Source organism: Centropristis striata, chromosome 11 (genome assembly GCF_030273125.1).
Source record: "Centropristis striata isolate RG_2023a ecotype Rhode Island chromosome 11, C.striata_1.0, whole genome shotgun sequence".
Lineage (NCBI taxonomy): Eukaryota > Metazoa > Chordata > Actinopteri > Perciformes > Serranidae > Centropristis > Centropristis striata.
The window spans coordinates 19,607,965-19,634,968 of NC_081527.1; the positions used below are offsets into that span (position 1 = coordinate 19,607,965).

At 37.6% G+C, this 27,004-nt stretch overlaps 1 protein-coding gene across 4 annotated transcripts in view; it reads right to left on the minus strand.

The window, feature by feature from the left end:
* Positions 1-4,167: 4,167 nt before the first annotated feature.
* The window catches only part of LOC131980090 (coiled-coil domain-containing protein 178), a 39,994-nt gene continuing 17,157 nt past the window's right edge, over positions 4,168-27,004 (minus strand). For 2 of the 4 annotated variants that reach the window (XM_059344255.1, XM_059344254.1), the window contains exons 8-20: positions 24,530-24,672; positions 23,166-23,319; positions 22,985-23,080; positions 22,605-22,741; positions 22,308-22,491; positions 22,126-22,188; positions 21,701-21,829; positions 21,442-21,555; positions 21,098-21,243; positions 19,373-19,532; positions 16,593-16,742; positions 12,985-13,119; positions 9,525-10,508 (exon numbers count right to left, since the gene is read on the minus strand). In XM_059344255.1, coding sequence (XP_059200238.1) covers positions 10,389-10,508; positions 12,985-13,119; positions 16,593-16,742; positions 19,373-19,532; positions 21,098-21,243; positions 21,442-21,555; positions 21,701-21,829; positions 22,126-22,188; positions 22,308-22,491; positions 22,605-22,741; positions 22,985-23,080; positions 23,166-23,319; positions 24,530-24,672 — 1,731 coding nt within the window. In that variant the 3' untranslated portion in view covers positions 9,525-10,388. Of the gene's footprint in view, positions 4,240-5,117; positions 5,250-7,719; positions 7,828-9,524; positions 10,509-12,984; positions 13,120-16,592; positions 16,743-19,372; positions 19,533-21,097; positions 21,244-21,441; positions 21,556-21,700; positions 21,830-22,125; positions 22,189-22,307; positions 22,492-22,604; positions 22,742-22,984; positions 23,081-23,165; positions 23,320-24,529; positions 24,673-27,004 lie in introns of those variants that run through there. The other 2 variants (XR_009395184.1, XM_059344256.1) reach the window with 2 other exon arrangements.

Genomic DNA, 27,004 nt, shown 5'->3' on the forward strand with positions numbered 1-27,004 from the left:
CGTTATCTTGTCTGATCAGTGCACTGTTTCACAACCTGAGGTCTGAGCTGCAGGCCTGGAAACACAAAGGGATGAAACCTAATACAACATCCATCAGTACACATCACTGTAGTGTGTTGTATGTCAAAGTCCTGGTTGGATATTCAGATATGCCTACACACTTTCACCTACAAGGCTGACCTTTATCCATTAGAAAGAGCTGATCGATGAATGGCACAAAGAAAACAAGACTTGTCTTCTGTGAATGTCCACTTGACCTCATGGTGAAATTCAGGGCGCTCAAACAAACCAATAAGCTTAAAGTCAAAATGTACTTTCAGTCCAGAATTATCAATCTAGTTACTGTCATAATAAAGTAGGGTATCTGCATTTACTTTAACCACAGTATACAAAGTATGGATGCCCTGATTTGACTCTGCGTATCGCTCCTATACTGGCCAAAATCCCTAGATCGGGTATCGGAAACAAAAGTATAATCAATTAGTCTAAACTATAACTTTATTTTATGTTCTGCATTGCAACATGTGTTTTGCTATGTTACTGGGGCATAGGCTACAGCGAGTGTTGCTGTATATTCAGCATTTTGCACTAGAATTTGAATAATTTTGTTATCGTCAATAATCAGACTTAAACTTTTGCACAAAGTCACTTTAAATGTTTTAATAGTGCTGCTTAAAGTTCTGTGTTAAAAAAAAGTTTATGTATGTCTTCCTTTAAGGGGCTAGAATATTTGTTTATTAACAGCTTAGTTGATTAAAAGAGGGAAAAATAATGATACCAGATTGGTACCAGCTGATACTCAAAGTTGCGGTATTGGTATGAAAAGTAATATTGTACCTCCCCTAATACAAACTCCCTTCAGTTCTGTGCAGCTCTTGCCTGAGGGTTGAGGTCTGGATGTCTTACACTGACATTTAAAAACTCTTGGTAAAAAAACCCTGTCTAATCTTATCATCTAAATTAAGACTGTATCCTTCCTATGACCCTGTACATGAATAATCATTAACGGTTTGACTCTGGATGGTTGAAGGTTAAAAATAAGCAAAATAAGATTCTTGCAAATACAATCAAAAACTGTTCGAAATTACTTATTAGGACAGAATAAACTGTCAATTAAATAAAGAGCTCAATTAGAGTAAAGAAACTTACATACAGGACTCCCGTGGGACCAGAAGTGACAGATACCTCACAAGTTATGAAATGACAGATAGGGATAAATGGGTTTGTTCATGTACTATGAAATAGAGCAACACCATGCTACCGTCAAGCAAATAACAGGCCACATATATATAGGTAGCATTTATAATAGATGGAAGCAAAATATTGTTTGATGTTTGAGTATTTGACAAGCACGCAGCCTGCATATCCCCCACTTGTAGTTATACTGAGCAAATTCATTCTACATGAACTCTGAGATGACTGATTAGATTGTGCACAGCATCTCAAATAATAATCATCACTGAAGGAAAAATATAATACTGTTGTATTAATTAGTGGTTTGTAACAGCTAGGAAAGCAGTTTGTATTGTTGTTTACGACTAATACTGTGCTGCCTCTTTTTCAAAGCACCTGTCACTGCAGAGCATTGCACTGTATTTCACTTCAGAGTCGCATACTGTTATCTTTACTAGCACTCAGTTAGCACGACATTACCCAAGTCTCGAGCGAGCTATTCCAACGCAATAAAATGACCATTTCCAACTCTTTCAGCTCTTTGTAGCAACTCGGTCTCCTGAGGCCACTGGTCTTCAGATTGCAGGGCGTTTATGGTTGTAAGTTGTTGCAGTGTGCAAGAGGGAGGGGGCGGTGAGGGGGGGGGTCATCAGATAAGAGAAGAATTTCTAGACTAATTAAACCCTTTGAGACAAAGAATCACACCACAGTGATTTACAACTCTCTGTACCAGTTAACCCGACTCATATTTATCTGTCATATTACTCAGATACCATATCTACCTCCATGGGTAAAAAGTCTTTACATCTCTTTGTCCTCAACAATATGGATAAACAAGAGGGGGAGATATTAGAGTAAATAACAACAGCTACATGAGATTTATATACTGTAGTTCACTCAAAGAGACAGCTACTAAAGATGGTATACAAAGCTCAGTGAAATGGTATCATTAACTCCTTATTTAACCCTCAGCTACTTCCTGTGTAATACTCATATTTTAGCATGATTTTTCATTGTTTCTAACACATAAATATTAAACCAAACAACACAAACTGTAGACATTTTTTGGCCTTGAATAACTCATTAAAGAGTGAGCATTTAATCTAATCAGTGCAATGAAACAAAACAAAAGGAGAAGCTCCAAAGTTGTGAATAGCAAAGTCTACCAGGCATAATTCCTTTTGCTGGCTGCTGCAGAGGGGTATGCTAAGATAGAAAGTATTATTTTCCTAAATGGAAGGTGTCAGATGGTCACGGAAATGTGATCGGCTGTTCAAGATCACTGCTTCCCATCTGCAATTTGTGACGTGTGAAAGATTCAGCCCAAATGTGCTCACCAAGCGTAAATCCTCAGCACTTTCTCTTATCGTGGAAAAGCAAGATAACCAGCTGTTTACAGATCAGAGAACATATCATATTAATATCATGGAGAGGGTGATATCATCTTGTTTGTAAAATATTTTGTTAACTAAGTGTGGTGTGGTATGGCAACCTATAAAGTGAAAGTTGTAATTTATGTGTTAGTGAAAGGTTGTTTTCTGATAAAAAATATTAAAAAGGGGGGGAAACAGAAAGTGCAGCAGGCAGCCTTTTTTAGAAAGACTGTAGTGAGACTAAATGAATGCAAACTGCAGGTTACAGTAAATACTGAATTATAAAGCTTTCAGCAGTTACATTTGAATTAAAGATCCCCTCACAATTCCAGTTAGCTATAAACACAAGCAGGTTTCCTTTAATACCACATCCGCCTCCCTTTATCTTACAAGAGCTTAGAGGACTTCAGAGTTATGTAGGAAATAATATTATAATGTGATATAACTGCTTTGGATAAAGAAATATTAGGGATGTCATGATTTTATTAGTTTTGTTTTTTAAGGTATTGATTCTAGTCAATTTTCAATTAATTTTTTTCACTACTAAAAGCTTTCCCATTGTTGGCATAACAAATCTTGATTCATAAAGATCATCAAATCATTGGTTTTACACACTGACAACTGTCATTTACATTTTAAATTCTTCTTTAAAAAGGTGGGATATGCGATATCAAAAGTGATATGACTGGCACCTTTTTTTGGACTGGACCAAACTAAGTGCTCATATGTGGTCATATTTCTGATTTCGCTGATCCTGCTATTGATTTAGATCATTTAAATTAAAAGGTAATTCCAATCCTTGTTCGGTTTAGATTTGCAATCGTGACTCCCTTAGTTACTACGCAGTATTTTGGGGGGGGGTTTGTTTGGGAGTTCCTGTTTCAGAGTCCTAGTCATCCAAAATTATAACTGTCTGTAGCAGTGGTTGTACCAGTGGGGAGCCAATGGGTTCCTTTGAAGCACCAGTTTAATCTATAGAGGTGAAGAGAGGGTGAAAGGGTCAGTTAAAGTGCAACAGCGGCTTAAGTTTATTGTGATGAATTTGAACAGATGCAGTTACGTGATTAGTTGATTCAAAAATGTTTTAATATATTTTGATACAGGAACTGATTAGCACATAGTTGTCATCTCAGATCAAAGTTAGTCTGAGATGATTCATAAACGTCCATGGTGTAATAAATTGGAGGCACTTATATCTGCCATTCAGGGAGTATGGGAGGCCTGCTGTTTTAAACCCCTAGATCCCCACACATGGCGTAGCCACCACAGACACGGCTCAGAGAGTCAGCCGGCAGCCGGGAGGTGAGCAGAAAGGAACAGGCGGTGTCCCCTTCAGAGTGAGCACAGGAGCTTGTGTGTGTGTATGTGTGTGTGTGTGTGTGTGTACAGTATGTGTGGCATTTCTCAAATGACAAAGGGATACCAGTTGTGCAGTTCAGGTGGGAGGAGACTCACCTGAGGGAGAGTCTGGGCTGTTGGGACCATGGCTGTAGTGGCGACCCGGAGATGTGTAGGGGCCGCAGGAGGCCACCGTGCTGTGGAAGAGGTTTGGGGGCTGGTGGGAGAGGGGGATGCTGTTGCGCAGTCTCCCCAGCGTGATGCATCTACCTTCAGGGTGGCAGCAGGCGTGGAGTGGGGTGCGATGGAGCGAGCACGGGCTCAGTGGCGCGGTCACCTAGGGACGCTGAAGCTGCTGTAGCAGGACTGATAGTTATTCCTTCGGAGAATTGCAAGATGAGCCCCATTGTATTAGCAACCCCCTTCTACTGAAACTGTATCAATGTTCTCAAGCCTTTAAAAAAAACAACTTGGGGTGCAAAATACCCAGTGGTAGAAAAAGTAGTAACATCTTTTACTTAAGAAGCACAGTGAAAAGATACTCAGTTACAAGTTCTTCAGACTCTTACTTAAGTACAAAAGTATCAGCATCAAAATAGAGTTAAAGCACCAAAAGTAAAATTACTCATTATGCAGAATGGCCCATTTCAGAATAGCATATATAGTATTACTGGATTTTATTAGTGATCATGTGCTCATTGCTTCAGTGTTGCAGGTAAATGTGGAGCTCAGACTTTGTATACTGCTGGATAACTTAACTGATAACAATACATCAATATTTATTAGTTAATTTATATCTGTAGTCATAATCTGTATCTGCAAAGTAACTATTGTTGTCAAGCACATGTAGTGGAGAAAAAAAAATACAATATTTGTATCTAAAATTAAGGCCTAGTGGAGTAGAAGCATGAAGTAGCATTAAAGGAAAATTTCAAGCAAAGTACAAGTAGCTCAAACTTTAAATTAAGAACAGTATCCTTACTCATACCTGAGTAAATGTACTTAGTTATCTTCCACCACTGAAAATATCTGATATACTTGATATACCTGAGAAGCAAAGGCTGTTTGCTTGAACATTTTGTTTAACAAAATAAATATAATGTTGAAGTACTATATATAATCTAAAAGCAAGGATTCTCTAATTAAAGGGACAGTTCACCCCCAAATCAAAAATTCATATTTTTTCTCTTACTACAGAAATCATGACCTCGTTACTTAAGATAATCCACTGACCTTGTTGTGAGCAGTTTCATGTAGGAACAATTTTCTTTCTAGTAAAGTCCATTAAACACCAAACACTTCTTGAGAAGGCAGACATCTCCATGGCTGATATCTCCAACACTCAGCAATCAACACCAAAACAATCTAGATCGATAATAACACAACAGGTATAAGGAATAATATGTATTTTTGATTTGGGGGTGAACTGCCCCTTTAAACATAATATCCTAAACTGCATGTTTCACTGTGAATCTGAACTACTGTTGTCAGTGTTAAACTTCATTAAATTCTCTTGGCAATGGGAAGCCAGCAAATTATTCCTTACTGATTTGAAAATTGTCAGACATTAAGCTTTTTCATTTCCGAGCCGTACTTTTGTGTTGCAACTGTTTGAGTCGTATGTTTTAGAAATTCTCTGTGTCTAATATGGTCAGCACTCCCAATTATTCACTCCACTGACAAGTGAAACAAATGGGACCAACCAGTGCATTCTGTATTATCTACACCCCTTGGATTCCCTGACAATAATTAATACAATGGCAAGCTGCTGTTACCAGCCCCGACGACATGAGCTCAACAACATAAGCTCTCCCTTTCCAAGAGCTCTTGAGAGGAAATTACATCCAGCGCTGAGGTCATGTACATCACGACCACTAGCAGCAGGGTCACATCATACCCCTGTCTGTGAGCCTATCAGATAAAGGTCCTATTGTAGGGTGCTGTTAACATCACAAGGTTATTACTCACATCATTACACCATGAATGTAAGGTGCATTGAATATGTCAAGAATAATATAAATTTAGCCCTGACCATTGAGATGTACACAGCCTTAAACAGCAAAGACTGTCCCATATATAGCAGGAAAGTTCATTAATATGCCACATGATCTTATTGAAGCAGCAGTGCTGACCACCTCACTGCTGTGGTCACACACCATTATGTAGTGTTACTTAATTTGTTATAATACATACTAACAGGGAAATATTACTAATATACCACATACTGTACAGTATGTAAGCAGTATTGGGTCTTTTAGGTGTATATTTTTACAATAGAGATGAACACTGTTGTTGTTATTATAAAACTAAATTAAATATATGCAGACATTTTTTTGGTCTGACCAATGTGTCCTTTTAAATAGCTGTCTTGTAATCATAAGAAGCCCTCTTATTTTAGGCTGCAAGGATATTAACAGGTTTTTTTTTTAATTATAGAGGAGCACATTCTCCTAACATCCATTAAAGGAATGCCATGCTAATTTTAAATCCTCGCAGCAGGCATTGGCATCAACAGAAGAAAAGTGGATGAGTTTCTCTTTAACAGCTGTAATTTGTGTTTTCCAATCACCATGCTGATTTCTGCTCATTATACTCCGGTTTCACACCGGTAAGTGAGCAAAGTTTGGATTGATTGACTCTAATTAACTAAAAAATGTTCCAAGCCATGGATTTATTATCATGCTAGCTAGCCACAAATGTCAGAGACTTTCACAAATTATTATCCTGTTAAGATAAATATCTTTGAAATCAAATGAGTGTGGCAACACAAGGAACATGTATTGTTATACTGATGAATTTGTTTGGCATGTTTTGCGCCGAGTTCCACATTAAAGACTCACCTGGGCAAACACACTGTTCCAGTGCATTGTTAAGCTGTACAGTATGACTGAATGACAGATGCTGCTAAACTTTAAAGGAACACACTCCCTAATAACCTACTCCACTGTATACATACTGACTGGAATGAACAGGAGATAATGTTTTTAACTATTTAGTTAAAACAAAATAATATATTCTCCAAATGATTAAAGATATTAAGGCCAGACACTACACATTACATCATAATTGTATGCACTGGTCAATTTTGCAAACATGTCTTCTTTCAGACTAGAGGAAGGAAAACATCCAAAATATGCATTTAGCTGTTTATTTTATTACACTGTGTCTATTTGCGTCAGCCTACATAAATACCTTTAAAGCCTGTTTTCTCCCCCCAATTTTTTTTTTCATATTCTAAGCCAGAAATGTCCACTTCAGTAGCACTTACATACACCGAACTTTCCAGTTTGATTTCTATCTATATTCTGAAGGTTTTCCCAGAGGGGTTTGTTCATAAATTATTTAAAGCCTGATTTATATAAAGATGTATTCCTAAAAACATGGTGGAAATGAATTAGTATTGACAGTATTTTCTTATTTATGAAGTGATAAAAAGAGATATCCAACATTCCCACTGGAAAAACTTTCTCGACTCTAATATGTCAACAAAGTGAATTTTAAAACTTTTAAAAGTGGCTTCATCCCGTGTTCAGATTTTTGTTCTGGAAATGGGTAAATTAGTGCATAATTAATTAGATGCCTCATTTGCGTATTTAAACAGTATTTTTTAGAGAACTTGAAATACAAAAGAAAATGCTGATATATATTAGTTAAATCTTTTACCTTTTTCACCTGTGATGTCTTGCCTTAAAAGCTACTATACAGTGAGAAGCAGTGCAGAGCTGCCTGGTCTACTCTATGTTAACAGAAGACCTATTCCCTCTTGTGTGCTCCAAAACTTGGCAGCAACTCCCTCATTGATATTTTAGACACAGTAGCACCTCTCTCAACTCACATTCTTTCCTTGACTCCATCAGCTCCATGGCTCAACTCTCCACTTGCTCATGAACAAAGACAGGACGGTTTGAGTGGACACCTCCATTTTTCCTGATTTTAAAAAGATCTGAAAACAGAATTTTTGGTTAGCTTGAGAAGACAGAACGTTGCTCTGATTCACTCGGCTTCACGTCAACGATCAGGAAGTGATCACTGGAGTGAATCCAAATGAAACGGGCCCATCGTCTGCATGGTGGCGCCAGGCTGAAATTGAGAATCATGCTGCCTGTAAATCAGATTTTCCCCAACATGTCTCTTGCAAAATCTGTCTTTGCACAAAAGTACAAAAACATCTTCCAAACCAGCTTTGCTATATCACAGAATACTACAACACAGTGAGCTCTGTGCTCTATATTCCATCCTCATCATACAACAAGCATCGAACATTGAAGAAAATACATCTCAGCTGTCAAGTAGCCCCATCAGTATTTCCACAGTCCACCCTCTTTAGTGTAGCAGCATTTAGGTGTGTGCACTTTGAGGCACGCCTGCAGATAAATGTGATGACATCTAGTTGTGGCTCACTTTCATTTATTTGGGGGATTGATTAGATGCAAAGAGACTAGATAAATGTGTTGGGGAGGCACTTTCATTTGAGATATTGCCATAAAGTCAGTAAGGAATATGAGATGGACTGAACATTTTTCTCCTCAAGGTGCTTTTGGAGATCTAAGTGGCACCATGCAAGTAGTCGATATGAGGTACCGCATTAGTGCCATTAGGCAGGCTGTACTCTATGTATAATATTATATAGCATATTTAAGTTCACAGATAGGTAAAAAACATTTTAGGGGATACTTGACCCTCCAAATGATAATTTTTATATCAATAACTCGTTATAACGTTACCTTGTTTTCTAGAAGAAACTGTGTTTTTTTTAGCATGCCTCCACGGTGAACAAAGAAGAAACTGAAAAACATCTTGATGAATTGAAGTAAATCGGGGGGAAAGTTTAACAAGAAAATATATCAAAATATTGGTTTCCAAACTCTCACACACATTTATACACTTCATTTATAGTCATAATAATGAATAATAATGCTCACTACTTCCTAAACACATGCAATTTTGATTAAATAAAAATAAAAATAATTTAAAAAAACATCTACATGAACTGTTGCAAGCTTTTGTAGGCACGTTACTTGTCAGTGCGAGTCCGGACGTAAATTCATGAGGAATATCCTCGGTTTTTGATTCTTCATTCATTGCGGAGGCATACATGAAAAACAAAGTTTTCTTCAAGAATTCAAGATACCACAGGGTGAGTTATTGATATAAAAAAAGAGATCATTTTAGGGGTTGAAGTATTCCTTTATACCTCTGAATTAAATTTTGGCAGATAAAAGATATTTTATACATTTATACTTGTATAAAAGTGTGAATACTTATTTCTAATATTTCAAGTGGCTGAATAATTATAACAAACGCATTGGAAATGAAATACTATGGTCATGTTAAGACACTGGAGTGGACCATGTTGCAGTCAATTATGTCTTTCTAAGGTTGTTGTGTTCACACTGCCCCCTTCTGTCCCCATGAGTAGGAGAGGCATCCAGTGTATCAACAAAACAACAGCATCTCTATCAACCAGACACAGACAGAGGGAGAGGGCAACACAGATTTCGAAGGAGCAGTCTACAAGCAGCGACCTTGAGAAAACCAAAAGCATGTGGGCTCTTTCGAGAATCACATGGGCATAATATTTATATATTTTTTAAATTAAAATAAAAAATATGCAAAAGTCTGATAAGAATAAGACAAGTATTATTTATCCAGAAACATTTTTACTTAACTTTTGAAGTGTATGTGGAACAGCATTAGTGTTGTGTACCATTAGTATGACATTGCTGAAACATGATGAAACAAAAATCTATTTTCTACAAGTACTAAATGTGATTGAGTTGAGATTCCAAATTGAAAACAGTGTTTCCCCAGGGTTCTTTAGAAAGCCAGTGGATAGTGCGCACACAACATCCTTTTGTGCACACTATTTACCCCTGGATTGCTTCAGGCTAATGTCTCAATAATTTTCACTCCTTTCTCAGGTCCTTCCCACAAAGGACTTAACTAATGATCCATGGACAAAATGAAGCATTTAAATTTATTCATTAATCATTCATCTCCAGCTCATTGAAAATGCTAAACTTCCACAAAATTAAGATTGAATATTGAAAAGTGATTGAGGGAGACAGCTCTCAGAGAGTGAGGAAAGTGGAGGAGTAAGGAAAGCGGCGACAAAAACAGGGTCTTTGAAGAGACACTGCTCTTCACATGGGCATGGTCAAGGTGGCCAAGGTGTACTAAGTGCTAGTTAAGGTCATAGGGTTTCACTAGTTGTAATTAGATCTTGGAATCTGGAGAAGCGTAGAATTTCTGTCAACACTGCCTGTAATTATTCTCTTTTCCAATTAATGGTGACATAGATTAATTATCTGATGAGGCAAAGCCAATTGCAATCATTCACCCAGCTAAAATTAGATCAGTCCTGACAGCAGCATGAAAGTCACCTGTTTCATTGTTATGGATTTGCTGCAAGTAAAGAGGGGGGAATAGTGAAGCGTGCTAGGGTAAGTAAGTTGTCTGGTACAGGTGAATGTCCAATTACACTGCGATTTGAACTGAAGGCATCTACTCTTTCGATCCTGGACCGGCTTGTTTGTTCACCCCGGCATCATCAGTGGTAGTAGAGTCATCTGTCAAGGATTGCAGGAACGCAGAGATGAGCTGAATTTCTGCTGACAACCCCTCCTGTTTGAATAACATAATGAATGGAAACAAGCTAATTAAGAAATTGTTGTTTTTTTGGAAGAAAGGCAATAATACAAGCTCTATGTGCATCCCACACACAGCTGATAGTAAGTCTACATTTGTGAAAAGTAAAGTTACCATCTTGTTCTTTATTTTTGTGAGGAAGGAGAACAAGAGGCTCCTGGTGAACCATGTCCAGGTTCAGTGCTCTTCTGTTTTAAAAACCTCAGCATCCAGTTTTTCTATTAAACTGCCTGGCACTGTCAACCAGCTTGGGAATCTGAACCGGCCTAGCCATGCAGAAATTCTCTGACTAACAATTATATCAGAAACAGGATCTTGGATTACAGTCCCCTGGGACTGGGGCAGTGGGCGTCTGCTCCAATCATTACTGGCCATTCAACAAGGCTCTGCACTGCTCTCCGCTGTTAGCCATTGTCAATTATGCCATCCCTAGTGTAAACTCGCAGAACACAAAGCTGAACTGCCAGTTCTGGCAGGAGTGTAACAGGATGACAGCCCGCCGCTTCCCCCTCCCAACTCCCACCACCACCCCCACCCACTCCCACTCGCCCACCCTAGGGTTCCCCGGCCTTCCTCCCCTCAAGCTACTTTTGAACAAACTGCCATTTGGCGTCTGATTCAAGCACGCTGTAGCCGTGAAAGCGCTAACCTGACCTCTCTTACGTTCTGCTTGTGGGGTTAAGTGGACATGATGGATTGGTATAGGCCTCGTCGGGATTCAGCCTGGTTTCACTCCAGTCGCAACTGGTATCATTTCTACTTGTTTCTTCATTCTTTCTCACAAAGTGGCAATGATACTGATAATAATATATGTATCATGTAATTGTTAATCTCTGTGTTTAGTATACTAAAATTACATGTGTATCTGCATACTGTCAATGCATTTCTTTGTGGATCTAAGATCACATTAAAAGGTCTTAAAGGGACAGTTCACCCCAAAATCAAAATTATTTAATTTCAGTTGTTCAAATATATTTTTTGGACCACAAGTGGAATGCAATATAGATCCATTATATTTGAGAGAAGGCAGACATCTCTCCAGCATTTGGGAACTCACCCCAAAACAATCAAGATTGACACATATCGCTACCGTCCCTTTAATATTTAGGTCATAATACAGATAGTGTGTTTAAATGTTTTTTTTTCCTTTTCTCAAAGGTTGTACTTTTTGGAGGATAGACGCTTAGCTGGACTGTTCATGAGGAGCCTGTTTAAAGCGAGTGTTGCCTGCTCTGATGGACCCTGTGCTGAGCTGTGACGGGTGACGGTGTGGTGCGCTTGAATACACCAGCTCTTTTGTCCTTCACACTCTGCAGCTCTCTGATAGCTCCTCCCCCTGTGCCCCACTCCTCCCTGCCTTGAGCTGTGATCTGCTGGGGCCTTTTGAGGCTGGGCCACTGAGACATGGCTGCTCCCTGTAACGTCTGGACTAGACCCATCAAAAAAACATGTCAGCAGTCAGAGGAGGAGGAACAGAGATGGAAACCACTTAATAGTATTTTCACTGGGTACTCCCCTGGAAAACCTCTAATCAAATTGGAGCATATTTTGCCTCCAGCACATCTGATAAAGTACAATTTCGGTGAACAACAAAAACAAAACAGCGGTTTACTTTTAGACAAAAACAACAGATAGCAACACAAACATAGCTAATTAGGGGTTTGGGATGTTCTACTGTTGAGGTAAAGAAGAAGTAAGTATGGTTACATGCCACCTGGCTCTGCGGTAATGCTGGACAGGACATTTCATAAAGATTCATCACTGTCCCTCTGTCCGCTTTGACCTCATCTCACATCACAGCACAGATTAGACACCGATTATCCTCTAATTGAAGATCCTTACTTCTCAACCTTGTAGAATATGCCGCTACTCTTCTGCAAGACGGACAGAAGGTTATACTGCTCACAAAGTAGAAGCTGCAACACATATATCTTCCATGCAATGAACTCACTCTGAATTAAGCACTAAGTCCAAAAAAACACCCCTGCTAAACAGGAAACAGGCTCAAATGTTAATGCGATGTGACCAAACACAAAGTGTTGTGTATATAGAGTTATCTCGGGAGGCAGCCTCAGACACGGGGTCACTGCAGAGGCACTCTAGCAGACACATCATCCATCACATGAGTCTGTGATCTGATGAGTGAATGTATAGACTGTAATGTAACAGTGGCGTCTTTAACTCCACCACAGCAGTGAGGCACAAAGCCTTGGTGGATGTTTGCCTGGCTGCCCTTGCTTGGCAAAGAAGACACAAGGCGACTGACTAGCCGGATGAGGCTCAAACAATGCCATGCATAACATGGAGTTACTGTAGTATGCAAAAGAATACGCTTCTATCCGGTAGAATACCTAGACTGGGATAAAAGTTGAATAAAGGGATTTGCCATTTAAATGAATAGTGACAGTTTGTTCAGTTTTCCAGCCTGTTTTACATGTATATGTACAAATACCTGGGCTGTTTTTATTTTCTGGTCGGTGTCTTGAGAAAGAGCCTGGCACCGGTCCAGTTCAGCCTGGCTGTAGAGGCTGCGTTGTTTGAAGTATTTCACCAAAGCTTTGTGCATCCTCTTCTGCAACAAAGAGAGCTAGGGGGAGAGAAGGCAGAGAAAAGGAATTGGTAAGGCAGGAGAGGAAATTAATGGCAGTGTTCAAGAAGAATGATGGAGGGGAATAGAGAAAGCAGTCAATAGCCCATTCTGCAGTACACGGGCCTGACAGGAATTTCACAGTCTCTTGGTTTCTCTGCCCACTCGTGTGCACTCATCAGAATCCAGTCACATCTGGCTGCCAGGATGGGGGGTTAATTTTCTCTAAATGCTTCAGCAGTTTTGTTCTAGCCGAGGCAAACTCTGTGACTGCAAAGCTGATGAGTAAAATATTTCTACTTCACCCAGTTTAACTTTATACCAATCCCCTCAAGACATATTTTACACATACACACAGAGTCATGAACCCCCCACTGAAACCAGAAATTATTCCTAGTCTCTTGGAAAGACATGCTGCTTGCTTTATTATTTGAACACAGTTTCAAGCAAAGAGGTTTAAATTCTGATAGATGCCATTGCTTTTCTTCCCCCTCCATCTCTCTACTCTTCCTACAAAGCTTATCATTGCTTGGCAATGTGTTCCCCAGTGCATTGAAAACTAAAGCGAATTAGCTCAGTCATCAGCTCCTGAAGGAAAGACAATAACAAGAATGCTCTTTATGGTGTACCCTGTTAAAACCCAAGAGCTGAAAGCCTCCACATAAACAAAGCAATGCTTATAACGTACAGTAGAATCAAGAGGATTTTTATAAGAGGCACATACTGGCAAGTGCTATCAGTTCTAATTAATCATGCTGTTTTGCATTTATGATTTATGTATTTAAACTTGTTGAATTATCCTAATGTTATTTTCTACATTTGTTGTCTCTCTATTTATCTCTAATATTATATAACTCACCTGACATGTGTCTTAATTGAAAAATTAATAAATAGGACATACTTCTTCAACCACAAACAAAGCTTTCACATATCAGAAAATATGCAACACTTGTGTGGTTGAGTGGAACTGTTTAGTTAAGTAAAAGTATTTATATCTGAAATACAAGTATATTAAAGCTGCATGTTTAAATAATACATCTTTTTATATCCCATCTGTTATAATGCAGTACAGGACACTAAAAGTAGCACATTTGTATTAAGACATCTATTAATAAATGTTCATGATTGGCTGTTGTGCAACTGTCCTGGGTAACAATGTTAATAAATATAGAATAAATGTTAGACTACCATCAGTGGTGGACAACATGTTGACATCCTTTACCTCAGTAAAAGTAGTAATACTGCAATGAAAAAATGATCTATTACAAATAAAATATCTGCACTTATGTAAAAGTACTGTAAGTACAATTAGCAAAGGATACTTAAAGTATTAATGTAAATGTACTTGTTATACAGATAAATGGCCCTATGAGCATTATACAGTTGTATATTAAGTCATAGGAGTTGTCATGTGGTTTCAGCACTGTTTGGCGGACAGCTGCCGCAAACTTCTACTGACTTAATTTCCCTGATAACTAAATGACTTAAATCCTTCATCTGGTTAAAATATATAGTTAAAAACCAAGATGTATCGGCAGCATCGTAAAAAAAAAAAAAAAAAGTGGCTTAAAACTGTATAGAAAACTCACTTTATGACAGCTATTCCTAAACAACATCACTGACAAAGAGGATAAGACCCAATTGACAGGGATATTATACCTTTAAATGTCAGTAGACTTTTATTGTGTTTGAGCTAATTTTAACTTTTATATAAACTGTTGGGTAGTTTAATCTGTGACAGCATAGAAGTAAAACTACCTCAAATGTGTACAGTGCTTCATGTACTTAGTTACATTCCATCATTCAACATTCAAGGTACGTGATTGATAAGAAGATAAAGAAACAAACTTGACACTAGATACTATGTATTTCAACATGACATCCGGTGGTCTGAATAATTTTACCTGCATTTAACATGTGAATATTAACTCTGGGTTGTGTTGTGATGGCTTGGAAAAATATGAGCCCATTTATTACATGTGTTCTTAGGTTTCCATTTTTTATGCTTTCTGTATAGTTTTGGAAGCAAAAGCAAGATGCGAAAAAAAAAATGTATGTATAAAAGAAATCTTACCATACTGTATACGATATTTCAGGCATTATACAGGTGCTGTATGATAGACCTAGTTGTTATGAAAGCATAGTATGGGTGGTTTTAAACTTGTCACTTGAACTATATGTCAGAAATGCCCGCTGTCAGGATTATATTTCAAGGCTACTTTAGATATGCTTTTCATTGTGTCCCTCACTTGAATATAGTGAAAGAGATTATGGGCTCTGCAAACACACAGATGACTAGTGTGAGGTATGTCACACGCATGCACTAATGTTCTGATCTCTCAAATGATCCTGACAAATGTTAAATGCATTTGCCTTGTTGCCTGCAGTTACAAACAAATCAATTATGTGTAATCACATTGTGTGACATATGTGCTAACTGGGACATAAAATGAAAAAATTATAAGGATAATTGTACATTTGAAACAGGAAAGAAGGGTGCTTAAATCTTCCTGTATAAATCAGATTAAATGTGATCTACATTTCAGAAACATTGTTGATTATAAGCTTGTTATAAAAACTAAATTCAGGCATAAAACACTCGCCGAGAGGCTGCTGTTATAGAAGTGTAGAGTTGAAACAAACAAAAATGGTGAAGGCTGAATCCGGAGTAAAAGAAAATCAGGCTTTGATCATGAGCGTGGAAAATCCTGTCCACAGGATTTTATTTTTGCATGCATTTTTCACTTGATAACATTCATGCAGTTAGATGAGGAATTGCTCAAGTAAAGGTATTAGTCATTTTTGGAACAAATAATATGAATTTTTCATTGCAGAAGCAGTGTGGCTTCTTCCTGGCGTTAGGCTTGTCATGTGTAATTCTATTCCAGTTAAATAGTGTCAAAATCTATAAAGATTAAACAGTAAAATGCTGCTGAGTTGTCTCCCTCAACTAGTCAGGACCTCTGGTGCTATTTTAGTACAGAAGGCACATTCATTGTCTGATCCTAACCTGTGTTAGCTGCTGATCCCAAGCCAATGGTGTGTGTGAGCTGTGGTGAATAGAGGCAAATTTGTAACACCCCTGATAATAAAACGTTTCACCTCCAACCACCTTTAAAAAAAAATATAATCAAGAAAATGTAGAAGGTATAGTATTTACATGTACCATCAACCTCTCTCTTTACTCCCCTTGGTGGCAAAACTACACAGCTATCATTACATTATGTCACATCCATCATCCTCCTCCACTCAAGTTATCTCATCATTATTAGATTGCTGCAGTCACCTCCTCACTGGTTGCCAAACTAAAACCTTCTTAAAATTACTGCCCATGCAAAGAAGAGCTCTCCGGTGCAAAGTAGAAAACCATGGAATCGAAGATAAGATAACAGAGCAAAAATACTAAGTCATAAAACATAATTAAAAAGAGAGGGGGTGATAGTAAACATAACTAAAGGTTATATAAACTGTACCTGCGTGTAATAATGAAAAGATTTATGTGTATGGTTTTTCTCGCTCAGTGCAGTCACTGCCTCTTGTTTGGCCTCCATGAGGATCTTCTTAAGACCTTCGTACTCGCTTGCCAGCTGTTTGTTTTCCTTCAGTGCAGTTTTTAGTGCTTCCTACAAATACATGAAAACAAAAGGTTAAGGTAAAAATGATAAAGGTGAATAATGTGTGCTATTAAATAACCACAAAGACCCAAGCAGGCACAGGGTCGGCTTCAGACCAATATTGTAACTATTGTAATTGTTAAATGAATACATCAGATTATCACTGGTGATGATCATCAGTTCAATCTGTCAATACTAGATACCGATCCAATGATGTTTAAGATCACTATACTGCACTATACTTATACTGTAAACTATATGTATGTATATATATATATGTATATATATATATATATATATATATATATATATATATATATATAATATTAATATGTATTAATACAGGCAAACAAGTACTGTTACTTATTCATATCATATATTAGCCTGTTATACACTGTTTTCACAGACTTGTTGACTGTACTGCAATTTACCACACGGGCACTTTACCATTTTCTTTTTGTCTCCAACTTTCTATTTTTACTCTGGTCTTATTTTCATTTATGTACCTCTGATTATTTATTTACTTTGTGTACCTATCTGTATTTGTTTCTGTCCTTGTACCAATATACTAAAAACGTTATATGGATTCAAACGTAAAATTTACAATTAGAGGAATGTGTTAGTATAATGATAATTTGAACAATATATTGGTAGAAGAGGGTTAGCTACACAGGCAGAAGAACAATTGCTGATGCAGCATTATGTACAGTACAGATGTAAAATACATAACAAATGATCACATAGACCAATGTTTTCATGACATGTAAAGATACCCTAGAAAACATTGTATATGATGAAGGGATCTGGAGAGTCAATACACAGTACTGTTTATCCTCTATAGTAACACCACACTGACCATTTACAGAAGAAGATACTTTAGTTGTACCACTGACCCGCTATGTGTGCGTACAACACAATACATGCATTCTATATTTGTGCTGTTAATTAAGGCAATATAAATAGCAGGGATACAACAATGGACACTTCTCTGTGAAATCAAGGAAATAAAATACAGTGTCTCCCTGCATGTCCTCTTTTCATTTGAACAATGTTCCCCAAGTGCTGGATATGTGGCTGGTGAATATCTCAACTCTACCTGCAGACATAATGAAGTGTGTCTCTGCAGTAAAACAGAACAGCACTAAAGTGATGAGTTTAACCCAGCAGAAAGAGGGGCTGTAAACATGACAAATGCCTGCTATTGATTTCAGGTTTAATTACTCCATGCAGCACTGACAAAGCCCATCTGATGCTGTTGTGAAGTGTAAATGGAACAAATTACACTTCATTGCCCATAAGAAACTGATAGCGTCGGCAGTTTGCATTGTTTACTTTGTGCTCGCCAAACGACAAGCCCTGATCAAATCAAAAAATAGGTGCATGTATGAAAGACAGAATAGAGATGACCCTGGATTCCACAGGACTAACCAGTCAACCAATTTCACCTTGAATTTGTATCTTTAAAATGATTCATCTGCAGGTTTTATTTAATAATAATTCCATTCAGGTTATTAACTTTACTGACCTGCATTAGTTTCTATAGAAAAGAAGAGCTGTGACCTACAGGAGCATATAGGAGTATAGTATGGGGTCAGCATTTTTAGAAGAAATCTCTTCTATAAGAAGTGTCTGAAAGAGTCTAACCATTCTGCTTCATGCACTGTGGTTTCTGAATGCACTCTGCTTATTATGTTATGCTAATGCAGACATTATGTGTGCTTTATATTGGTCGCAATGATTAAACTGACCAATTTCCTTCCAACTTCAGACTCTCTGATCTTTTTATTTGGTGAGGAGTATTGTTGTTATATCATCTTATTTCGTCAAGTGAAAAGACTAAACCCTTTTTTGCATGGCTAACTTTTATCTGGCTAATGGGAGTTGTGTCTATGAGGAAGACTTCTAATTCTTAAATTGTCTCACGCCAACAACTTCTTTAAAGTTGCTGCACTTGGATGCATGGCGGCTTAAGCTCCATTGCCTTTTCTTGTTTTGAACTAATGCATTCTTGATCACCGTTTAATGAAACTATATACCACATGGCGATTTCACATTAGATAAGCCATGTGAAACCCCCATCAGCAAAGAGGCTCTGGCTGGGGCTGATAATCCTGCAGATGAAAACCTTACAATAAATAGGGGTTTCTCTTACAAAGGAGTGTTCAAATACATGCCATTCTGTGCAGTGTGCCCGTGGTTTTACAACAGCCTATTTCTGACATTAATAAAAGAAAAACTCCAGATAATATGCTTATTTGATATTGTGAGCTATATGCTTACATTGAAATTGCTATTGAAAATGTTGGCCTACAGGTAACAAAATAGGCACAGCATCATCTCACAACGACACGCATCATCAAATTCGTCCAGACAAAAGACTATAACAACAGTGAGTTGTCATTTGTGGGAAAAGCACTTAAACAAGATTGACCATGGCTTGTAATTTTAATTGCACACAGCTCTTTTCTCTGCATCTTAAGGGAAGTATTGTGACAAGCAATGTGCTGACACTAATCCACAAACAAATAAACAATGAGATGTTTTTTGTTTTTTTTTTACAGCTTGTCTCCGATTCCACAGTATTTGACATAAAAAAGTCATGTATTTACAGAAAGTAATACTGAACAACATTGTGTTACCTTGGTGTCTTCCAGTTCCTTTTGTCGTGCTGTAACATGAGCAGTGTGTGTCTGCATGGATCGCTGTGTTCGTTGTTGGCAGTTATTAATATCAGACTGCAAGGTGCTCATTACGAGAGCAGCTGATTTGTTTTTGAATTCCACCACATCAAAAACACTTCTGGAAGGAGAAATACACATAAAAAGATTATTATTTTTCTAAAATTAGTTTTGAATATCATAAACATATATGATTACTGCATCGGTGGGGGAGCTGGTAGAGTACTGTATGCTCACTGCAAGGCATTTATTCACCAGCCTGTGCCTGACTAGGGACTGTAGAATCTGATAATGTAATAAATTCCTGATAATGTAATAACCCCGATAATGTAATACAAATCTGCATTTGAGTCCATTGAAAATTTTATAAACCTGATAATGCAATAACTTCCCGATAATGTAATAAAGTGCATTTCCCAATAATGTAATACACTTTTTACCAATAATGTAATAAAGTATAACACCAAGCACCTTAAGATTTCAAGAAGCTGTTGAATGCATTCGTGTGTCGTGGATACCTCGTTTGTGAAAAATGGATGAACAGGTCAAAAGTTAATTAACATTCAACTTTGACCTGTTGGTGGCGCTAGAGCTCTTGAACTAGAGTTGCCTTCACAGTATCACCACTTGAACCCAAGTAATGGGTGGTCTGCTGTTAAATTATTACAATATTGCGGAATTATTACATTATCAGGACTTGCGACATGAAGGCTAACCTGATAATGTAATAACCTCCCATTAATGTTATACTTTATTACATTATTGGTAAAAAGTTATTACATTATTGGTAAAAAGTTATTACATTATTGGGAAATACATATTATTACATTATCGGGAAGTTATTACATTATCAGGTTTTATTATATTTTCAATGGACTCAAGTGTAGATTTTTATTACATTATCAGGGTTATTACATTATCGGGAATTTATTACATTATCAGGTTCTACAGGGACGTTTGACATTTTGGCTGTGTTAATGTATATGCAATACATTTTGAACTGTGATTTTTTTATTCTGTTAAACCTCAGCTTCTATAGGTCTATAAAAAAGGTGTCACCAAAATACAGATAATCAGACATATAAGGACAAAAATGTAACCATTGAAACCCATTAAAACCTGTTTGATCACACTTCCATTACAGCACAACAGAACTCATACTCATGTGTTAGCGTTTTGATCTAAAGTGTATTTTCCACCAGATTGAGCCACTTTCTTATGTTTGCCCTATGGGGCAAATATATGCTGTTTTCCTGGTTTTATATAGCAGCAATGCCAGGGTTATTGCTGCTAAATTATGGAGTACTACAGTGTTTAATGCAATGCATCAAAATCAATGTTGTTGCTCATCACAGACATACCCCAAACATGTATTAAAACTAGTTATAACATTACAACAGTGGCATTATGCAAACAAACAGGAATTTAAAGGGTTGAAATTCAAAAAATGAACTAATGAATTGAATTAATTTATATTTTTTAGTTCAGGACTAGGGACAAAAAGTATATTAATTTATAATATTATGGCAGTTTTTGCTGCTAAGTACACCGGAGCAACTTTTTGAAGGGGTTAAGAAATTCCCTTTCTTTCCAAAAGGTTGATAGGGAAGAGAGGTTGAGTATTCTCTAATAATAATAATATCAATTCTTTATTATAAACTACTATATTGTGTTTAACCAACTTACTGGTGTTCTGCTATGACTTCTGGCATGCTTTCAACTATTTTTTCCATTTTATCTGAAGCATCCCGGTATTGCTGGCTCCTGTTTGTGAGGTCACTGATCCTGCCCAGGGCATTGTCATATCTCTTTACAGTGACGGTGTATAAATCCTGTAATGAAATAGTTGAATTAATGTTGAGGGGGAAAAAACTTACTTTCAAAGTGCTTGTGAGTGAGAGATTATTTAGTTCTACAAAAGAATGACATGATGAATAGCTGTAACTGCTTTGTGCTCAATGAGCTTTAGAGAATAAACCTGACAAAGCAACTGTCCTTTGACTCAAGACCTCTAACTTTCTTTTTCTTACCTGAGCTGCTTTCAGGTGTTCACATTTGAGGTTTTTCTCTTTCTCAAGGTTCAGTAATGTATTTCCATGTTGACACTGAATCTTTTCAAAATTTTCTGTCAGTTCCTTTATTTTCTATACAAACAAAAGATTAGTCACAAATGCAGTTGACTTCAATAAGTTATACTTTTTAAGCTTTGTGTATTGTCCCACAAAGATCATCATTTAAGAGATAATTCAGTTTCTTTATCCCAACTATTCCTTTACATTTTTTATTTACCTCCACTTTTGTCTCAAGTTCTTTTGTTGCCATTGATGCATCTTCAAATTCTTTCTGAAGTTTTTGGTTAGTTAGAGCTGAGCTTCTTTGTTGTCGATTTAATTCTTCATTTTTATTTGCACACAGACCCTGATGCAAAAGAAAATACAAGGCAGAATGTTACCATCCTTAAGTCTTAAAATAATTACAGGGGGGGAATTCTGTGCATAACAGGAAATGTATCAGGTGTGGTAATGTACACAATTATGCAACACCACAGCTGTGAATTTAAAACTATCTTTGTGAAACGTATACTTATCTATTTTTATTGAGACCATGCTTTGATATCTTTCATCAAAGCTACACACTTATAAAAAGTGTTCCACAGAACTTGAAAGATGCTGCAAAAATATAGTGATATAATCATGGAAACCACATGGATATACCTTCAGTAATTCCAGCGTAGTCATCTGGCCTGTCAGATCTTTCCTCAGGTTTTCAATCTCTTTCTGCAGAGCAAAGAGAGAGCCCTGAATAACACTAAAGACAACATTTGGTATCCCTCATTTCCTTTACAAACTCTGACCCATGCAGTATACATAGAACATGTACATATGTTGTCACTGACCCTGGCCCTCTGTTCTTCCATGAAGGTGAGCTGCTCCTGCTCTTCCAGTTTAGTCTGGGTGACACTGTGCTGGGCTACAACTTGGGTCACTTCCTCCTTGGCCTTTTCCCACTGCTCGTCATTGTCAATGATTTTCTGGAGCATCTGCTTCCTCTCCTCATGCATCTGCTTCACTGCCTTCTCGCTACCAAAAATCACACAGAAAAGTAATGGTGAACACATATAGGTGGCCTTCTACTGTATATCGTGTGGGATGTTATATGTTTCTGTACTGTTTTGGCTTTTACTCTCTTGTACCTCTCAGAAATTTTTATCTTGTAGTCTTCCAAATTCTGTTCATACTCCATGTTTTCCTTACGAAGAGCTGCAAAAGCATTACGTTTTGAATGGAGCTGCTCTTCTATGCAGGAAACCTCTGCTTCCCCATGAAGTCTCTGTGGATAACATAACATACAGTGTGCTGCTGAGTGGATGCACTTATTCAAAACACCTTACAGTACCATGAATTCACACATTATTAGCATGCATAGCTCCAGTGGGAGCCCAATCATAGCCTGGCAGTTATGTGCCACACTCTACCCAATGAAGACTAACATAAGTAGACAAAGCAGCAGCAACATGAAACAAGAATGTCCACTTTCTGTGACAGGATTAAACACTATAGTTGCAGTACTTACAGTTTTTTCAATGTCTTCTTGTACTGCAATTAGTTTCTCTTTTAATTTCTTATTTTTTCGCATTTCATCTTCAATTTGAAGTTTCAATTGCAAAATCTGTAATAAAAGAGGGGAAAAACGTGAATTTCACTGCTTTAGTAAACTCTTTCTTAAAAAAAAAGATATAGACAGTGTAAGTTACCCAGTCTTTTTCAGATTTTTCAAGGTCCATCATTTCAGGGATGTGTTGTGTTATGGCTGCGGACTTTTTCTCTGTAAGTGCAACCGTATTTTCAGCATCCTTTATTTCAGCACATACACCTTCCTCAGCTTTCTTCAACTGGTTTAAATCTTCCCTGGAGAGACAGACAGTTTTGTCTTTTGTTATTAAGTTTGGAATTAAAGGCTGTATTATATATTAATTCATTATCCGTAGTCAGTGTATTATCTACAGCAGAGGGTGGTCGGCATGCCCCCAGTTTGGAGAAGCAGGCACGAGTAGCGATGCAGAAGACAAGCAATGTACCACTGAGGACGGGGGAGCAGCAAAATGTATTTTAACCACCTAACAAAAAGCCCACCTGAAAATATCTATTTCAGTTTAAGTTTATGCTATAATTAAGGGGTTTTCTGCAACAGTGAAAATATTCTAAATATAGTGCACACTTAAACTGATATTGATTTGTTCAGTTGTCTAAAATACATTATGCTAATGCCCCAATCCTCAGCAGTACATTATTTAGATCAGTGCCGGTACTTCCTGTCTGCTTCTCCCCATTGGAGGTGAGTGGACTGCAAATTCCTGTAGGTGATAAACTGACTGTAGACAACAACCCCACTTTAAAAAATCTAAACTATTTCTCGAGGCACATATATCAAAGAGCAAGAAACCGATGATACTTGATATATCTCAAGGGAATCATCTACAACACAGTATGTGTGACTGTGTGACAGAACAAGAAAATATACCTTTTTTTTAACAAGTCAAGAATCAAACTTCTATTGATCTCTTTTTTAATACAGATAGTTGATATAAAACACAACCTAGTCTTGATTTTGTCAACGTCAAAGACATTTAAATAATTTTTAAAAGAATGAATGGTGATGTACGTTACAATGAGACTTGTTATCTAATTTATTTATCATTAACATCCAGCAGAAGTATTGTTGCTATGGTTATGTAGAGTTCAATATACCTTGCACACTGTTTTAAAGCAATGTTTAAACTGTTGATCATGTATTTGTTTAAGGTGTCCTGACACACGATAGTCAGACTGAAACAGGTGTTTTAGAGTTGATACTTAAAATTTCATTTTTTCAGTTACTTCCTTTGTACTTGAATAGAAACTGTGCATAAAACCTCAAAGACATCACAGAATAAAATACATTTGAAAACAAAAAATCCACAAGATAAAAAAAGTCACATAACAAAAAACTGTCCCACCATATTAGAGTAAAAGTCACCAACTACTAATAACATTAGGTGTATATAATATTTCCTGTCTCAGTTGTACTACATTGATAGTAAGCCTGTGTGTTTTCAGTGCAGTTAGTAGAGTTACTCACAATCTGTTAGCCAACTGATTCTTCATGGCTAACAATATATGATCCAGTGATATCTTTTCATTCTTGGTGTCCAGCTGCATCTTTTTAAACTCCCTCTGAACAAGTACAAGATCACTTCTTGTTTTTGCGCATAGTTCATCTGCCTAAAAAAAGAAGTGAGAGAATCATGGGCTTATTATCTTTCTCAGATATTATTCCTGAGCATATCATAAAAAGGTACTGATATTATGCTGCCTTCAGATGGAACTCCTGTTTATGACATGAGAACTGATTTTAACGTTACTGTTGGTGTCTGGAAGCCACTGAGGCTAACAATTCACCAAACTAGTGAGCAGGTGAACTAATGCAGAAAATGCATTAAACCTAATAACAGAGGAAAAGACTGAGGTCATTGGAATATCAGCATTTTCCTCAAACAAGAAAAACTCCATACTCAGGGCGTGAAGCAGAAAAAAATCCTGTGCCAGAAAATTTTTTATGCATGGGGGGGTTCACCAAAACAAATACTGCATAACTAAAAAACTGACATTCTTGCATTGACTGAAATCGTGAACGAGACATAACATTCTTTTTAAGGATAGATTGTCAGATCAACAGATCTTCCACGTTAGAGAAGCAAAGTAAGCTGTTTGTTGTTGTTTACTTTATACACACAGTTTATCACGGGATCTCGCGGTCTCCCATACGTTCAGGATTATAGCGTGTTCTCGTTATCTCGCGTGTATACGGCTGGCTCGCTACGCTGTCGTTCCGCGCCCGGTGGGAACTGACGCCAGGCAGAGGACGGAGATAACCCACGGCGGAGCCGTTCCACGCCTGGTGGAAATCCCCAGTAAGGTTGACGTGTGGGAGAACGCACCATCGTGTTTCGACTAGGGGGGAAAGTGGCCACCGGGAAAGTCTCAGGCCACACCCTCTCAAATGTCCGCTCACTCTGCGTGTCTCCGTTACAAGTTATCCCCCAGAGGGATTTAGAGTTGACATGGTTTTCGCCGTCGCTAATTGTGCACAGCCTCAGCAGCTAAAAGCAGCATGGCTAATTATTGAGTACTTGAATTAACGACATCGCTAACTGTGCACAGAGTGTCCGGTGCTTGTTGTAAACAAACAGAGATTGCTAAGTGAACACCTCCTGCAGCAGCAGCACATACTACACTGCTACAGAGCTAACTGTAGCTAACTGCGGCTGTTCTTAATAAGCCGGCCTCCGGCTCGTTAGCGGCTCGTTAAGAAATGCAAGAAGGAATCTTCTTCTTCTTCTTCTTCTTCTTCTTCTTCTTCTTCTTCTTCTTCTTCTTCTTCTCCGGCAGGCTGTACGCTATCCAACGTAATGCTGCCTTATACCGGTCATATCCAGATCTAACAAACTAGGGGTTTTTAGTGTGTGTGTTTTATTTTTTAAAAACACCAAAAAAATCCCGAGCCGGATTTCCGGTGTTATATCCCTACTGGTTTCCACACCAACTGGTTTCCGTACGCGTGCGTGCGTCAACATCCGCAGCTGTGGCTCCCCTCCGTCAGCAGATTCGTCACATATTTATAACCATAATACCTGGCGTTTTACGAGTTGCATCTCCTATCTACTGTGGGGAACATAATTGAATAAGTGAACACTACATCACAGCTGCCTATAAAAAAAAGAAATGTAATGTATGAAAATAAAATGTTTGCGAGATCGGTAAGAGCTGGATTCGAACTCACCTTAGCAAAATTAAGTAGCACTTCATCCATCAACTATACATGTTAAGCCATTCATCTTCATTTACGCTCCGTGCCATCAATGACATATCCTTCAAATTGCTTACGTCAGTGTCCAGGTAACATTTTGTTTTGGGTCGATCTAAAACTGGTTACCTTGAGCTGAACATAGAAAATTATCGAACATAGTTATCAAGTTTCATAAGCTTCAAATAAGGTATATAACAATAACTTTCTGCCCTTCGTTTAAGTACATACCGCTGATTTTTTTGTTGCGTCTGGAGGGTAGATATTTTTGAGCTTAAAATTCAATATTTCCTCGACTTTCTGAGGGTCCATAGTTTCTTTGGTTATTTTTTTTAGGTTTTTTTTGTTTCTAATTGTTTGATTGCTAACGTTAAACTACTTTATTTTAGCAACAGAGCAAAAGACGTGTCACCTGCTCTATGCTTCTTTGATACTCTCCTGCGTTTAATGTTAGTGATCAGCTCCTTAATTGCTCTATCCTGTTTATGATTAATAGAATAAACATAATTTTAAAAGTGTGCATGGACATTGTGCATTTGAAAAGCACGGACATTTAAAAGTAAGAGTGTTTTGGCCAGAGAAGTAGCGCTGAGTATTGCCTCGTTAGATCGTCACTATTTAAACGTATTTATATGTCACAATATGTTTCATATGGGGGTCATAAAGTGGTTAATATGACAGTAGCCTCGGTCGAGACACGGGCAGTGAGAGAGAGAGAGAGAGAGAGAAACTTGATAAATATGTTTGGTA